Source organism: Vicugna pacos, chromosome 13 (genome assembly GCF_048564905.1).
Source record: "Vicugna pacos chromosome 13, VicPac4, whole genome shotgun sequence".
In the NCBI taxonomy this organism is placed as follows: Eukaryota; Metazoa; Chordata; class Mammalia; order Artiodactyla; family Camelidae; genus Vicugna; species Vicugna pacos.
Window position 1 is genome coordinate 4,733,351 of NC_132999.1, and position 14,176 is coordinate 4,747,526.

The 14,176-nt window shown below is 44.2% G+C and overlaps 1 protein-coding gene across 2 annotated transcripts in view; it reads left to right on the top strand.

Moving 5' to 3' along the window:
- Nucleotides 1–10,919, top strand: part of DDAH1 (dimethylarginine dimethylaminohydrolase 1) — a 133,189-nt gene extending 122,270 nt beyond the window's left edge. For both annotated transcript variants that reach the window (XM_072974060.1, XM_072974058.1), the window contains exons 5-6: nucleotides 5,397–5,540; nucleotides 7,889–10,919. In XM_072974060.1, coding sequence (XP_072830161.1) covers nucleotides 5,397–5,540; nucleotides 7,889–8,005 — 261 coding nt within the window. In that variant the 3' untranslated portion in view covers nucleotides 8,006–10,919. The remainder of the gene's footprint in view (nucleotides 1–5,396; nucleotides 5,541–7,888) is intronic.
- Nucleotides 10,920–14,176: the final 3,257 nt, after the last annotated feature.

The following is a 14,176-nucleotide window of genomic DNA, read 5'->3' on the forward strand; positions in this document are numbered from 1 at the left end:
GATTTAACTAAAAAGAACCATGTAACCCCATGCTCAGGATCCGTACAGCCCATCCATTCAGGGAGTTTGTTTAAAAGACAACCTCTCTCAGGTTATGTTCATTTTGAGCTGATCCATGAAAAGACTATTTAAAAAATGAAAACATGGTATCAATTGCAGAATGTTACTCATAGCCATATTGACTCAGCCTTAAAAGGACTGCCAAGACTTGATGCCTGGTGTATTGTCAGACTCTCAATAAACTCTTGATGGATGGGTGGATAAATAAATGTATGAATGATTTTAGATATCCAGGAGCAATGAAAAGTGTGCTCATGCATCATATATCGTATATCTCAATAGAATCTATAATAAGTTGCTTTATTGAGTTGGCTCAGTTTTCAGATGTTGAGATGAACACATATGTACATTTTATAGGAAGATCAATTACAAGCAAGCCAAAAATGTGCTCTATTTCTGAAACATCTTTAAATACCTTTATACAACTTTGCTTCAGTATTTGACCAATGCACCCTACATTGTTCTGTGAAACAACATAGCCTGGGAATTTTTTCAAAATGATGTAGTGCAAAGACACCATGAGTAACAAGTGGGAGAATGAAACTGCCTCCCAAACTTTTGGATCAGAAAATTCCCAGAAATGTTGGTAACTGCCGGAAATGCTTGGTTGTTAATGCAGCTAGCCATGCAAATTCTCTTGGGCTGAAAGCCAGAGATTTCCCACTATTTGTGACAGCTCCCCTCTGGGGAGCGAGGCGGTTCCTGCAAACCAGCAGCTGCGTAACAGGCCACCAACGTGTGGAGGCCAGGATGATGCTCAAGAGCCGCTTCCTCTCACGATTGCGTGTCTTCTTCGTTAAGGAGGTGACTGTGGTAGGAATGAGGCTGACTTTCTGTTACTGCTAGCTTGCCCTTCACATGCTTGTGCTGCCTTAAATTATAGATTATGATCCCCTGAAGGCAGAACCCGGGACCAACGTACCTTTGCATGTCCCAGTTCCCACCTCCCGCCGCCACCGCGCCCGGCCTGAAGGGGGCGCTCCAGGAGGACAGTTGAATTGGACCGAACACCCATCGTATCCAGTCCCGATAATAATTACTCGCTTTTACACAAAGTGGAATAACTTTTTTGGAAAATGGCCAAAGTCAGGAAAGGCATTGAGAGCGGCAATGGGACCTCTCAGATCTTCCCCCGAAGCCCTGTAGAAGTCCTGGGTGTTATCCGGAGTCCGGGGCCTCCCGGGCACTTCCAGCGGTTTAGGTGCTCTCTCCTTTCCGTTCTGGCTCCCAGCGCAGCGAGAAGCGGGAAGTACAGCCCCTGGGGTTAAAAGAACACTTTACACAAAGCTCTGGAGCAATACACCTCCTCCACCCTTTTTTAGGAAAAAAGTATTGAATCATAGAACTTAGCCGAGCAGCCACATTCTCAGGATGTTTGCAAAGATGCTCGTCTTTTAACAAAGGCTTCTGTGCATCCACAAAGCGGAAGCAAAACCTGTTCCTCCGCCTCGCCTCTCGCCTTGATTCCACCCTGCCGAGCCTGAGCTCTTTGAGGTGAAGCGCTGCCAGGCTAGCCAAGAGCACATCCTCGCATCCTCGCATCCTCGCATCCTCGCATCCTCGCGGTGCCCGTTCCCACACAACAGGGGAAAGATGCTAGAGACATAGAGTGTCCTGAACCTTTTCCTGTGTTGCCTTCTGGATGCCAAGCGTCCTGCATTGTGTTTATACATGCATCTCCTGAACCCAGCTATAAATAAATGCAAGCTGTCTTATTCAAACAATAACAACGTACAACAGAAAGAAAAACAATCACTGTCAAGAAAAGAAAAACCTGTTCTTTGTCCCAAAAGACAGAAATTCGTTGTGTTTAGAATAAGAACCTTTAGCTTTTTCATGAAAAAAAATATATTTTTTGTTTATTATCTATAGTTACTGCTTCCTAAATCCTTTTAATTTAGAAAGACTGTGCCTGACAGAGCTTTTGTATTTTTTCTTTCCACAGTTAAGCAGAACCACTCACTGCTCCAAATGGGGTCTGTTCTATTATTAAAAATCATTTTTTGGCACATTTTTTAACCTGTCTTAAAATGATAACCGTGGGGCCTTAATAAATTAATTGAAAAACTTCTCCTAAGGTGGCTTTGGTGGTTTTGTTAAGACATTTATTTTAAGACTATCTCTCAATAGAATTTATCAGTAAATTACTTCATGTATTCCCAGCATTAAATTATTTCCCCACTAAGGATATTATAATTCCTTTCCTTACAGTAATAAAAAAATGAAACTATCCTCAAACAATGCTAAGTTGGTTGCTGGCCCCTGTGTCAGTAATTTTAGGAATGCTCCCGCCAGAAGCTGTAAATTATAAATATAAGGCCCGGAAAAGAGAACCATTAAAGTGTGAGGAAAAACAACAATTAGAATTTCAAATAAATGCCATTAACTGGAGAACAACACATAGGAACTGGGGGTGGGGTGGGGGGTTCACTCTTGCAGGTGAGGATGGGGGGCGGGAAGGAGCACGAGGGGGCCCAGGGCCGTGTGAATAACGCACACTGCCCGGCGAGGAGGGGGCACTGTCTCTGTCACCCCGAAGAAACTGGGCACTTTCTGAGGTTGGCACCGCCTTAGAGAGTTCCGTGGGTTCCTTCACGGGTAAACAAGAAGTCAGCACTGATAACGGTCCTGGGTAGCACTTCCTCTGGAATGCAGGACATTCGTGTGTCTGCTTCACAGCCACGGCCGGACGCGCGTGAGTCAGGCTGAGGTCTGGGGATTTGCTGGGGCTGCCGGTGTGACCCCTGAAGGCAGGGGCAGGCCTGTGAGGGGGGGCCGTGCTATGCATCCTTCTCTCTCAGCTCACCTTGTACGAAGAGCCATAGGTGACTTCTTTCCCTCAAAACAGCCCACCTGAAGAGTGAGGTTAAAGGTCAAAGCTTGCCAGAATAGTAAGTGGGGCTGCAGACTGGAAACCTGAATCCTCTTTGTCTGGTCATGCTGTCATAAAATACTAGTAGCTAATTAAGGGCTTGTTACGGTGCCTTATTACAGTCAATATCTTCATTTAATTTTCACGGTAAGTATATGAAAGACCCCATTTTATAGATGAGGAAGCCAAGAAGTCAAAAAAAATTTTTTTTAGCTTGAATTTGTATAGGTCATGAAGGATAGAGCAGAGACTCAAACCAGGTCTTGCTCCAGAGTTTATGGTCTTAATTATTGTGTTTTGGAAGCAGACAAAAGAAAGTGCATAAAATAAGATTTAATGGCAATTCAAAATAGAAGAGAACTACTTGGATCTGGATTTTCTTTTCTTTTAAATAAACCTCTTCATATTATTTTGGGGCATATGCATTTTATGAAGAAGGCTCAGTTGAATATGTTGTTAATTTTTTTCGAATAGTTTATCTTAGGAGAGTCTCACTTCTGAATTGTCTGTGGATTGAACAGATCTAAGGCTTGGCACTCTGGGCTGTGAGGAAGAACCCACTCTGCTGCCGGGTCCTCCACCTCATGGGTCTGTCCCCTCAGGGAGCAATTCAAAGTAAAAAGTACAAGAGAGATATCCAGTCCAGTCCAAACCACACCATGTCATGATAGGACTACATACGGAGAGAAAACGAATGATTCCATGAGCGAATAAATAAAAAGTACCAAATGAGTGTGAAAAAGTAGATGTTATGGCGGTTTGTAGGAGAGAGAGGTTTTGCTGCAGCTCTGGAGGTCAAGAAAGAGAGCCAAGTGAGACAGTTAAGAGAGAAGGTTCTGAGTGGCACAGATCTGGGTGTGAATCCTTGGGCACGTTATCTGACCTCACTCGGTCCAGGTTCTTCATCTGTAAAACGGGAAGTTGGGGATTGAATAACAGATGTAAAATGTTTAGCATGATCCTCTGCTTATTCTTCTTATAATATAATCGTCTGTTTGTCCGACAGTCTCCTCCCTCAGGCTGTGACATCTTCAAAAACTAGATTTACGTCCTGTTTTCCTGTGTCTCTCAGCCTTTGATGCAGTGCTTAAGCTCCTCCCCATTCCTGACGTTTCTTTCTATGTGAAGGATATTCCATTATCAGATCACTCCTGGTCTCTGTCGGCCCCTGACACATTCCCCACTAGGAGAAGTGAGCGGCTTCCCCGATTGGCATGTCAGGGAGGGCTTACCGTCTGTACTCCTCACATCCTCTCGGGGGTGAAGTTTCTACGGGGAGCAGGCAGCCTCTTCTGCTCTTCCTTGCCCTGTGCTGGTGCCGCCATGACTGGGTGGGCAGGTGACCTAATTCTGGGGTCCAGTACATGAGGCTCATTTCCACACAGATACTGAGGGGTGAAGGAAGACCTAGTTGGAAAGGTAGATTGGAACCAGACAATGGAAAAGAGCTTGTTATACACTTGTCATGGCATGACATGTGGGCAGATTCCTTAAAACACATTGATAATGATAAAGAATGGAAAGTGTCTACATGAGCGAGCCCCAGATCATACGTGTTTTCCTTTTTGGTGTTTGGATATTTTTGTTGTGTGTGTGTCAGGGTGGTATTTTTTGGGGGGGGGCAGTATTTTGATTTGTTGAAAGTATGAGGATGAGGTATTAATATTTTAAATTTTGTGCACATTTCCTTTTTGTCTTATGTTATTTTATACTAAGATGCTAATAAACCATTCATTTGATGCGCAGACTTGCTAAGTCAGTTTTTCTCCAAGTGTGATCCAGGGACCATCTGCCTCAGAATTACCTGGAGGGCTTTAGAATACAAATTTCTATGCCTCACTTTAAATCTGACAAACCAGAATCCCTGGGGATGGGGCCTTGGAATATGATTTTAACGTTCTCCCCAGGTGATTTTTATGCACATTGTCCTAAGGGCAGCACTTGCCAACAGACAAGTGAATTCAATTTAAATGGACCTAGAAAAGGAAATTATGTCTGTGTGTGTGTGTGTGTGTATGTGTGTGTGTGTGTGCAGTTCTTGCTAAATCAGATAACTGACCATTCTGATTACTGCTCTGGGTCCTCTTCCCCTATAGACCAGAGCAAGCCCTGTTTCCTCAGCCAAGGGTTCATCAAAAGCCCAGCTGGGCCTCTTGTCTGTATGTCTTTCTGGTAGATCTCATGAACATACCCTGGAAAATAAACAATACTTTTAAAACCTCTAAAAATTTAGAGACAAACACATACCTTTAAAAGAGCAAGAAGAACCCTTACAATTCTTCCAGAGACTCACAGCTACATCCGGTTTTCCTCTCCTGGTTCTGTGACTGGAGGTAACAGACGGGACGTTCAACCCCGAGGAACATTTTTCGGTCCGGACTGCAAGCTGTGCCCCACCACACTGCCCTCCAGGCTGCAGGTGTGGGAGATGCTCTGCTCAGGCCTGCTTTGTGTCTCTTTCTAGATCATGCAGCAGATGAGTGACCACCGCTACGACAAACTCACTGTGCCTGATGACACGGCCGCAAACTGTATATACCTAAATATCCCCAGCAAAGGCCACGTCTTGCTGCACCGAACCCCAGAAGAGTATCCAGAAAGTGCGAAGGTAAAAAGCCGTCCTTCCTGCCACAGCAGCTAGGCGGGCCTCCCTGGCAGCCTTCCTGCCTAGGGATTTTTTTCATGATGGAGTGACAACAGGGACTTCCTTTCATTGGTCACGAATGCATGCACAGTAATTGAGATGATCATGCCTGGTGTTCAGAGCTTTTCAAATAAATGCTTGGATCTTCCAAGACTGTGCTTCAGCTCTGATATAAAGTACTTCCTCCCACTCACATGCTCATTAGGCATGGAGACCTACAATTAGGTGGTCAACTGTGTCATTGTTTTCTGACAAAGCTAAGCTGCCCCTCATCAGAGGGTCATTTGTTTCTTAAGGCAGAGAAGAATGAATGAGCCAAAGAGGTGGGTGCTCACTGTCAGGGCTGCAAAAAGCAGGGGCTGCCCATCCTAGGCAGCAAAGGATTAAAAGGATAGAACAAGAAAAAACAGAAATAGAGCACACTTGGAATCAGCCAACTGGTCAACCGGTCCCTCTGAGTAACCTTGTATTTGTGTTCCAACAAGGGAATTGCCCCTGGATATGGAATTCTTTCCAGGTCTGAGAAAATCTCCCCGGTCTTTCAGAGCACCCTGCCAGTCTCATTTGTACACTTTAGTCATTTCAATTTAATCATACCAAGCAGATAGAAGAGTGCTCAGCCATAAATCCTTCAAGTGTCCATCTTTTTCAGGCATTTCAGCATCTTCATCTCTGCCAAGAGGAACAGGATATTTTTACTAAGCATTACAGAGGAGGCTTTTAGTAGCCATTGATTTTTTTTTAACATCTTAAGCTTTAAAGTTTTTAGAAAATATTTTATACCACCTTTTAAAAAAAATAATTTTGTTTGGTTTGGGGGGGGCAGGTAGGAAATTAAGGGTTTTTTTAGTTACTTTTTTTAATGGAGGTACTGGGAATTGAACCCAGGACCTCATGCATGCTAAACATGCACCCCATCACTGAGCTATACCCTTCCCCCATGCCCCCTTTCAAATATGCAGTACTGTATAATTACTAGGTTTACCCTCATAATCAGGTTCCCCCTTAGCAGATAAAAAGAGGGGAAGGGATGGGGATAAATAAATAATTTATTTGCATTTACGTGGCTGAAACTCAGAACCGGAAGAAAATATAGGACTCCTGACCCCAGCCTGGGGCTTCACCAGCTCTCAGATGAATAGTGGGTCTCATACTTTAATGTGCATCGGCGTTGTTAAAAACACAGGTTCCTGGACCCCGACGCTAGTAAGCACCCAGGTCACAGCACTCACTTGGAGAAACGCAGCTCTGTATTGTTCATGGCTCCTCATCCACATCAGGCATCTGATAAGCAGATGATCAACAACTGCTTCTGGAGTTCCGCCCTGGGTCTATCACCAGAAACCGCAGCATCCCTGTTTACTGAGGGCTTCTCCTGCGCCAGGCACTGCGCCAGGCACGCCCCATGCATTGTCTTACTCACTCCCGACAGCAGCCCTAGCGGGGCGCGATTATTCCAGTCTTACACGTAATCCCGAGGGGACAGTCACTTGACCGAACACACACTTGAAGCAGCAGGTTGACAGACCTGGGGCTGGAACCCAACTACACATGGTGCCAGCACTCTTAATTAACCCCTGTCTTGGATTTTCAGGAACAAAGTACATCCTGCAGAAGCGTGGTAAATTATTTGTAGGCAGTATGTTTTCAAGTCATTTTGTTTTTTCAGAAAAAAAATGTGCTTTGTTTTATCATCAGAGAAAAATCTGTGGACTGTTAATTTGAAGGTTTGACACATGCTTTCTTTTTTATCAATGTCAAAAGATGCTGTAAAATTCACACCTGCCATTTAAAAGCAGTTTGACCTGAAATCCTTCACTTCAATTGTATTTTGTCAAGTTTTTCCAGTGGTGGTGTTAAGGAGAGAAACATGAAAGTAGAGCTGGGAGGGTTTTAAAGTGTGGAGAGAGAGTAATACTCAGACTGAAAACACGGCCACCGGCTTTCACGTATCGATCTAGCAATGACAACTACAGAGCCAAGGCATTTCGAGAAATGACCACATTTCTGACACATCTTTGGCTTTGAGGTTAAGGCTTAGAACTAGCGGTTAACCAAGACTGCTGGATCCACGGGTATCGCTGTGGGCATGTGTGTGGTCTCGATTACATGCATATCTTGGGGTTGAATGGGTGAAAAGCCTAAACTCACGAGCCAAAAAATTCTCCTGGGCCCCAGGTGGAGGGGGCGGGGCGGGGCTGGGGCGGGGTGGGGCTGGGCAGGGGCAGGGGCGGGGCGGGGCGGGGCAGGGGCGGGGCAGACAGAGGCAGGAACATCAATCCTTCTCTCCTTTTCCTTGATTCCTCCTGTAGGTTTATGAAAAGCTGAAGGACCATATGCTGATCCCCGTGAGCAATTCTGAACTGGAAAAGGTGGACGGGCTGCTTACCTGCTGCTCAATTTTTATTAACAAGAAGGCAGACTCCTGAGCCGCAGCCCCTCCCTGGTAGCCAGCAATCCTGCACTCATAAGGCCAATAACTGTACCTACTCCTATCGTTCTCATTGACAATCTCCTAGGCCACTGTGCTACTAACTCTGGTTCACAATTCTAGTTTGATTGCTTCGTTCTGCACCTCCCCCACCCCCCACTCCCCTCGCGGTGGTACCTAAACTGTGGATTTGCTAAATGAATTAAGCAATCTAGAAAATCTGGAGCTACTGAATAACTGAAATGGGATTGATAATAGTAAGGAAACACTCATTTTAGTGTTTGTATTATCTAGTGTGAAGATCCTTTCGTTGCCAATATACACTGAAGAATGTCTTCTTGATCAGTCAGATAAGCTAGGGGTGCTTTTCTGCAGACCACTAATCATCTTTGGTTCCTGTGAAATTCCCTGGTCCATGGACCCTCCCCTTTTCCCTCTTTTTTCCTTCTGAAGTCTGAAACTTTCCCACATCCCACATCTCTCACAGTCACCTTGACCTTGGGTAGAATCTGGGGTCTTGCTTTCCGCATACCTTCCCGCAGGTCGACCCTGCCTGCCATCAGTCCTCTCTGCCTCCTGGCCACATCTTCTGCCACCACCACCACCGTCCCCCAGAGGGTCAAACAGACCCCTCAGCAGAACCGTGACCGAACTCAGAACGGCGATGAGGAGAGAATTAATTGCACAGAGGTTCATCTTGAGGGGGTTCACCCCAGGGATGGAAATTGCACAAGCAGTTAGGCACCATACCTAAGAAGGTGAATTCAGTACCGAATGGTTGCTGGGGGACTGTAGATCCGGAAGCTGGGAAACACCCCATGAGCACAACACTTCAGAGAGTCTTTAAGTCACATTCCATGAATGTTTGCTTCATTACTGGCCATACACAGACCTTGGGGAATAGTCTTTATTTTTTTCTTTCAACTCACTTCCATTTCCCCTCATTGTGACTCACCCTACGTCCACCTTTCTACCTTCTACAAGTTTCCTGATCTACACAGTTATTTCTTTCAAGCAAGACATTGCACCTAAAAATGACTATTGGTGTCCTGCCCGTTCAGGAAGTGATAGGCTTGGTGCGTGAAACCAACCGCAGACAATGGACAATTCTCTGAAGTATCCATGAATCTTTACAGTGGAATTCAGTTAAAACTTCTTTCCTTTCTAGACATCAAATTACGCAACCTTAAATTGACACAAATCTCTTAACAAAGAACAATACCGCAGTGAAGGGAGAGGTGGCTGTCTTTTAAACCTGAAAGAATCAGCCTTTTAGCGGGCCAGGGACTTGGCACTTCCCAAGGAATGGTGACTGATCCAGGCATGTTATCAAACTTCCCAATCATCTCCACCTTTCCTGTGTTGCCTATGGCTTGTTGTTTAAGATGAAGAATCAGGGAGATTAAGAAATGCTACTTGCAGTCTTGCTCTGCTCACCTACGTGTTTGTAATCAAAGCTTCCTTATGTTTGGTGACCAAGAGAGAACACCTTCACTCATTTCATCTCCCCCCAAGCATATGGAAGTGATCAACCTCTGAGCAAACCAAGATGTCCTTAACCACTATCTTTTCTATTTGTTTGATGATTTTATGTCAGAATTTGAAGAAATTTCGTCTCCTCCTCTTTCTTTTTGCTTGACTTTAAAATTCATATCACATGCAGACATCTAATTTTATGCACCCTATGACTGAGACATACCTTGGTCACTCTCATAGTACCAACCCTCTCACCATGGGAGAATAGGGAATAGTATGTTTATGCCAGAGAGAGAATGACTGTTGCCCACACGCCCAAGTTTATAAAGAAAAAATGTCCTCTGCAGTTATGGCTGCCTTTTTGGGTTAAATTCTGCCCTATGCTGGCAGAAGCAGAAATCCTCCCTGTGAGAGTTCCGCATCTCAAAAACAACCACAGGAGAACTGTAATTTAGGCTTAATGGCCGTCTTAAGGCACGTATTTTTCAATATCTTGATTGCACTCATTCTCAGTTAAAGAACTGTTCTCTATTATGTTTAGTTAGTTGCAAGTGAGCAGACTTCCCTTTTGAACAACTTGTTCTACAGAAGGCTGTTTTTTCACTCTTCCTTTCCTTCTTTCTATCTTTCCTTCCCTGTGTCTCAAGAAATCACTTAGCATCTATGTACCTCTTCTGCAGACTCTTACTCTGCACTGCTGTGTCACCGACAAGGCTGGCTTCTTTGGGCTCTCTCTGTGATATGATCATGTGAAAACCTAAAATATCTGCAGCAGAGTAGTGGTATTTCTTCGATGCACTCATCAGCATAATGTGATCTTTGAAGAGGAAAGATGTTACCCGGTTACATAGGCTTCCCTCTTGTCCGTTGTGACTTACAAGGATAAACTAACAGAAACTACTGTTTGACATTATAAAGACATTAGACATTGTATTTAAACACGTAAACTTGAGTCGGAACTAGTTGGTCAGTAAGATTCAACTTAATAAGGACAATACAGAAAAAGTACATGCTTTAACATGATTTCAGCTATGATGGATTGCTATAGAAATCAGCGGGCAGATCGCTCTACTGCGTATTGATTGCTCTTTTAAGCTACAGTGAACAGATTACTAAGGCCATCTCTTCATCCCGAAGGGGGGAAATAGTCTAGATGAGCAATGTGACTTATATAGAGTTGCATGTTAGACTTTGCAATTATTTACGCTTTAACATTCTACAGACATGATTTCCACATGGTGTTAGATTCATGCATTTTTATCTTACCAGCCATCTTGTTGCAGCCAGTGTATGGTTATCCACTCCACGTGCCAAAACCAGTAATGCCTTCCACGGTCCCTTAGTCCAGAGAAGTTCCGCACTGATTTTAGTCTCTTGCTGTCCTGTTCCTACAAGTATACCAGTCATGATGGAATAAAGTGTGAGTTGTACTGTGATCAACAGCGTATGTCTCTTTTTTGGCAACAGAAAGTGCTATGGTGAATGAATTCACCATTTCCTCGCTAGCAGAGAAATGGCAAGTTTTTCTCTTGTCCTTTAAGCTATGGAATCAGAAATACTGTACCTATAAGTCAACTGTCATTAAAAGCCTGTATTCAAATGATAATCCAAGGATTCTTCATACTTCTAGCACTTAAAAACTGTACATATTATCCATGCATGGTCAGGAGATCTTGATTTCACACGTACCCCTCCTCAAAAGGGCATCCTTGTTCCCTTCACGCCTGTCTTCAGCGCATTATAGTATCATCTCGGTTATGGAGACAGTTGAGCAATTTTTCCCTCTGCTCATGCAAGAGTTTAGTTTTTGTTTGTTTCTTTTACAATAAGCATCTTTTAGGAATTTGAAGATTTTTTTCTAATGAGGCTTTTTATTTCCAACAGGTTTTTTTTTTTCAGACTGTAGGTAGCTTTAGTCTTCTCTTTTTCTGATGGTAAAAATCATAAATGCTTGCTGTAAAAATAAAAATCAAAACCTATCAAAAAGAAACCATAAAAACAAAAGGAAAGGGAAAAAAATTACCGCAAATGTTATCACTGATAGATAGCCACTGTTAACATTTTGAAGATTATCCTCATGTCTAGGAATAGGTCCAGATATAAGCATGGACTAATTTTATGTAATCATATGCTGCTCTGTAGCCTGCTTCCTTCGCTTAGCAATTATAGCATGGCCATCTCTCCATGTCAGAGAAATACAGATCTACATCGTCAATTTTAACAGCCCTGAACATTCCATGATATGGTTGTCACAGAGGCTCTGTCTAATTTTACGGAGCGTTCCATCACAGACGTTAGATATGCCCACATTCCTAGGAGCCGGGGGTCTTTTAAGCAATCAAAAATGCACTGCTTAAACCTATAATGAAAAAGAATATGAAAACAAACATATGTATGTATATGTATGATGGAAACATTATGCTGTGCACCAGAAATTGACACATTGTAACTGACTGTACTTCAATTAAAAAAAAAATACTGCTTATAAGCTTTCATACACCCCCAGAGTTAGCTCAATCTGTAGTCTTCTTATCATCACTGGAGGGTATACGCAAAAGCCCCCCAGCAGCACGGACCACTACTGAAGCTCGTGGGAGAGGCCTTGGATTTAATCCACCGTGGTTGACGTTGCATCGGTTAGTCCTCCATTATTTCCCCCGGCAGTGGTATGAGCAGTGACGCTAACAGCCACCCTTGCAAGCCTGCCCTGGGTCCCCCAGTGGAAATGGAACCCTCCACCCAAGTCTCAGAGTACAGTGCTGCTCTCAGAGGACAAAGGGAGACACTTTTCAAAGGAAGAGTTGGCAGGGGTTCCCTGGCTGGTCTTCCTCCCAGCCTTGCAGAAGAATGGAGGAAAGTAAGAATGAGAAAAACCCCCTCACCACAAGCTGCAGACTCTGGAAATGGGAATCTGCTGAATGCAGAATGCTGGTCCACAGAGTTTTAGACAAGTGAGCACATGTTTAACAAGTGTCCACACTCCGCCAGGCTCCCGGGTGCAGCTCTGGTCTTTCGGGAGCTGACAGTCTGCGAGGGGCAGGGATGGAAGACGACATCAGTGCACAGATGATCTGACACAACGAAAGGTAAGGTCAGAACCAAACAGAACGGTGCTGAGGTGGTTCCCAAGTAGAGGAGAGCAGACGGAGGAATCAGGGTTTAATCTGGGCTTGAAAGGTCAGCTCTGGCTTCAGTAAGCCAAGATGGGGGCCTGGCAGCAGCATGAGCAAAGACGCGAAGGTGGGAGAGCACAGTGTGCACTTCAGAAGCACCTACCTTGCGCCAGTTAACCTGGTGAGGCCCTGGGGAGACAGTGGTGCCTGGCCCTGCTTTCCTGGAATTTACATCTGAATAGGAAGGCAAACATTAAACAAGTTACAACAAGTGTGATAAAGATTATGAAAGGAGACGGGGCGCTGAGAGCATGTGGTAGAGGCGAGCCAGTGGATTTGACAACTGTAAGAGCACAGTGAGACCACGTAGGTGGGAGTGTCAAGGGCCGTGGGCACTGGGACTGAATGTGACCTTCTGTTAGTGTCCCCTGGCGACTTCTGGGTCAGGGAGTGATAATCCTAGAGCTTGACATGACAGCCTTATCTAGGGTGAATAGGAACTGAGACTGATGTTTTTCTAAACTTAATCTCCCCAAATCTAATTTGTCATTGTCACATCTCATCTCATCACCAAAATGGAACCCGAGAGCTGGACAATTAACTCTCTCTCTATTTTCTCTCCTGAGAAACAGATGAATAGCACCTTCCCCTCCCAACTCCAAAGGGACATTTTCTATGCGAATGAGATAAAATGACCGAGGGGTTCTTTGGAAAAAGGGTATAATGTAAGTATCGTTATCATCATCATCATCCTCATTAACTCCTATCACAGCAAGTCTGGAGCCCATCAAAATGTCACCTGTTATTTGAAACATCAATCACTTTCTCCAGAAATAACTCAGGATTTTCATCTTTGATACCTGGAAGCTGTCCTGACAGCTTCCGTGGTGAATTCACGGGTTTTCTTGGTACCTGCCAAGGCTGCTCTGAAGACATACTTGCCTTAGGGAACTGTTGGCAAATCGGAATGTTCCTCATCTCCTTCCCCCTCCAAACACTCATTTCTAACTCGGTGAAAGCTGGACCACTTATAGCACAAGATAACTGGGGTTATCAGGTTTTCAGGGGAATGTGTGAGTGCCAAATATGTTACTGTCACTATAAATAAATAAAAGATTCGAGCTGGTATGCCCCCTAACCGCTTGGTAAAATCTAGCCTGGGCTGGCTTGTGATATAAATGACTAAAAGCGGTAATGGGTCCCTAGGTCTTGGAAAGCCCCCTCTATTTATAAATAGAAAGGTTAGTAATTTGGCTGTGAAGACAAAGAAAGAGCTTAGGTGGATTAGCACAGACCTATGACGGCAGTCTGCTTTTTCCTATGCTTACACTTTTTTAAAATAGTTTTTTCAAGTTCCTGCTCACGGACAAGGAAACATTGATTAGACAGGGCTTTGAGGCAGAACTCAGAGGACAACTGCCCAAGATTAAGCTAGGAAACTGTGCTATGTGTCGAAATTTCCCACTCTCCCATCACGGTACAAGACTGCCTATTTCAAACTCTGCCTTTTGCACACTGATGCAGAAAAGTTCAGGAACCAAACAAGGTCTGATTCCAAGCAACAGTTGAGCTATGTAGAA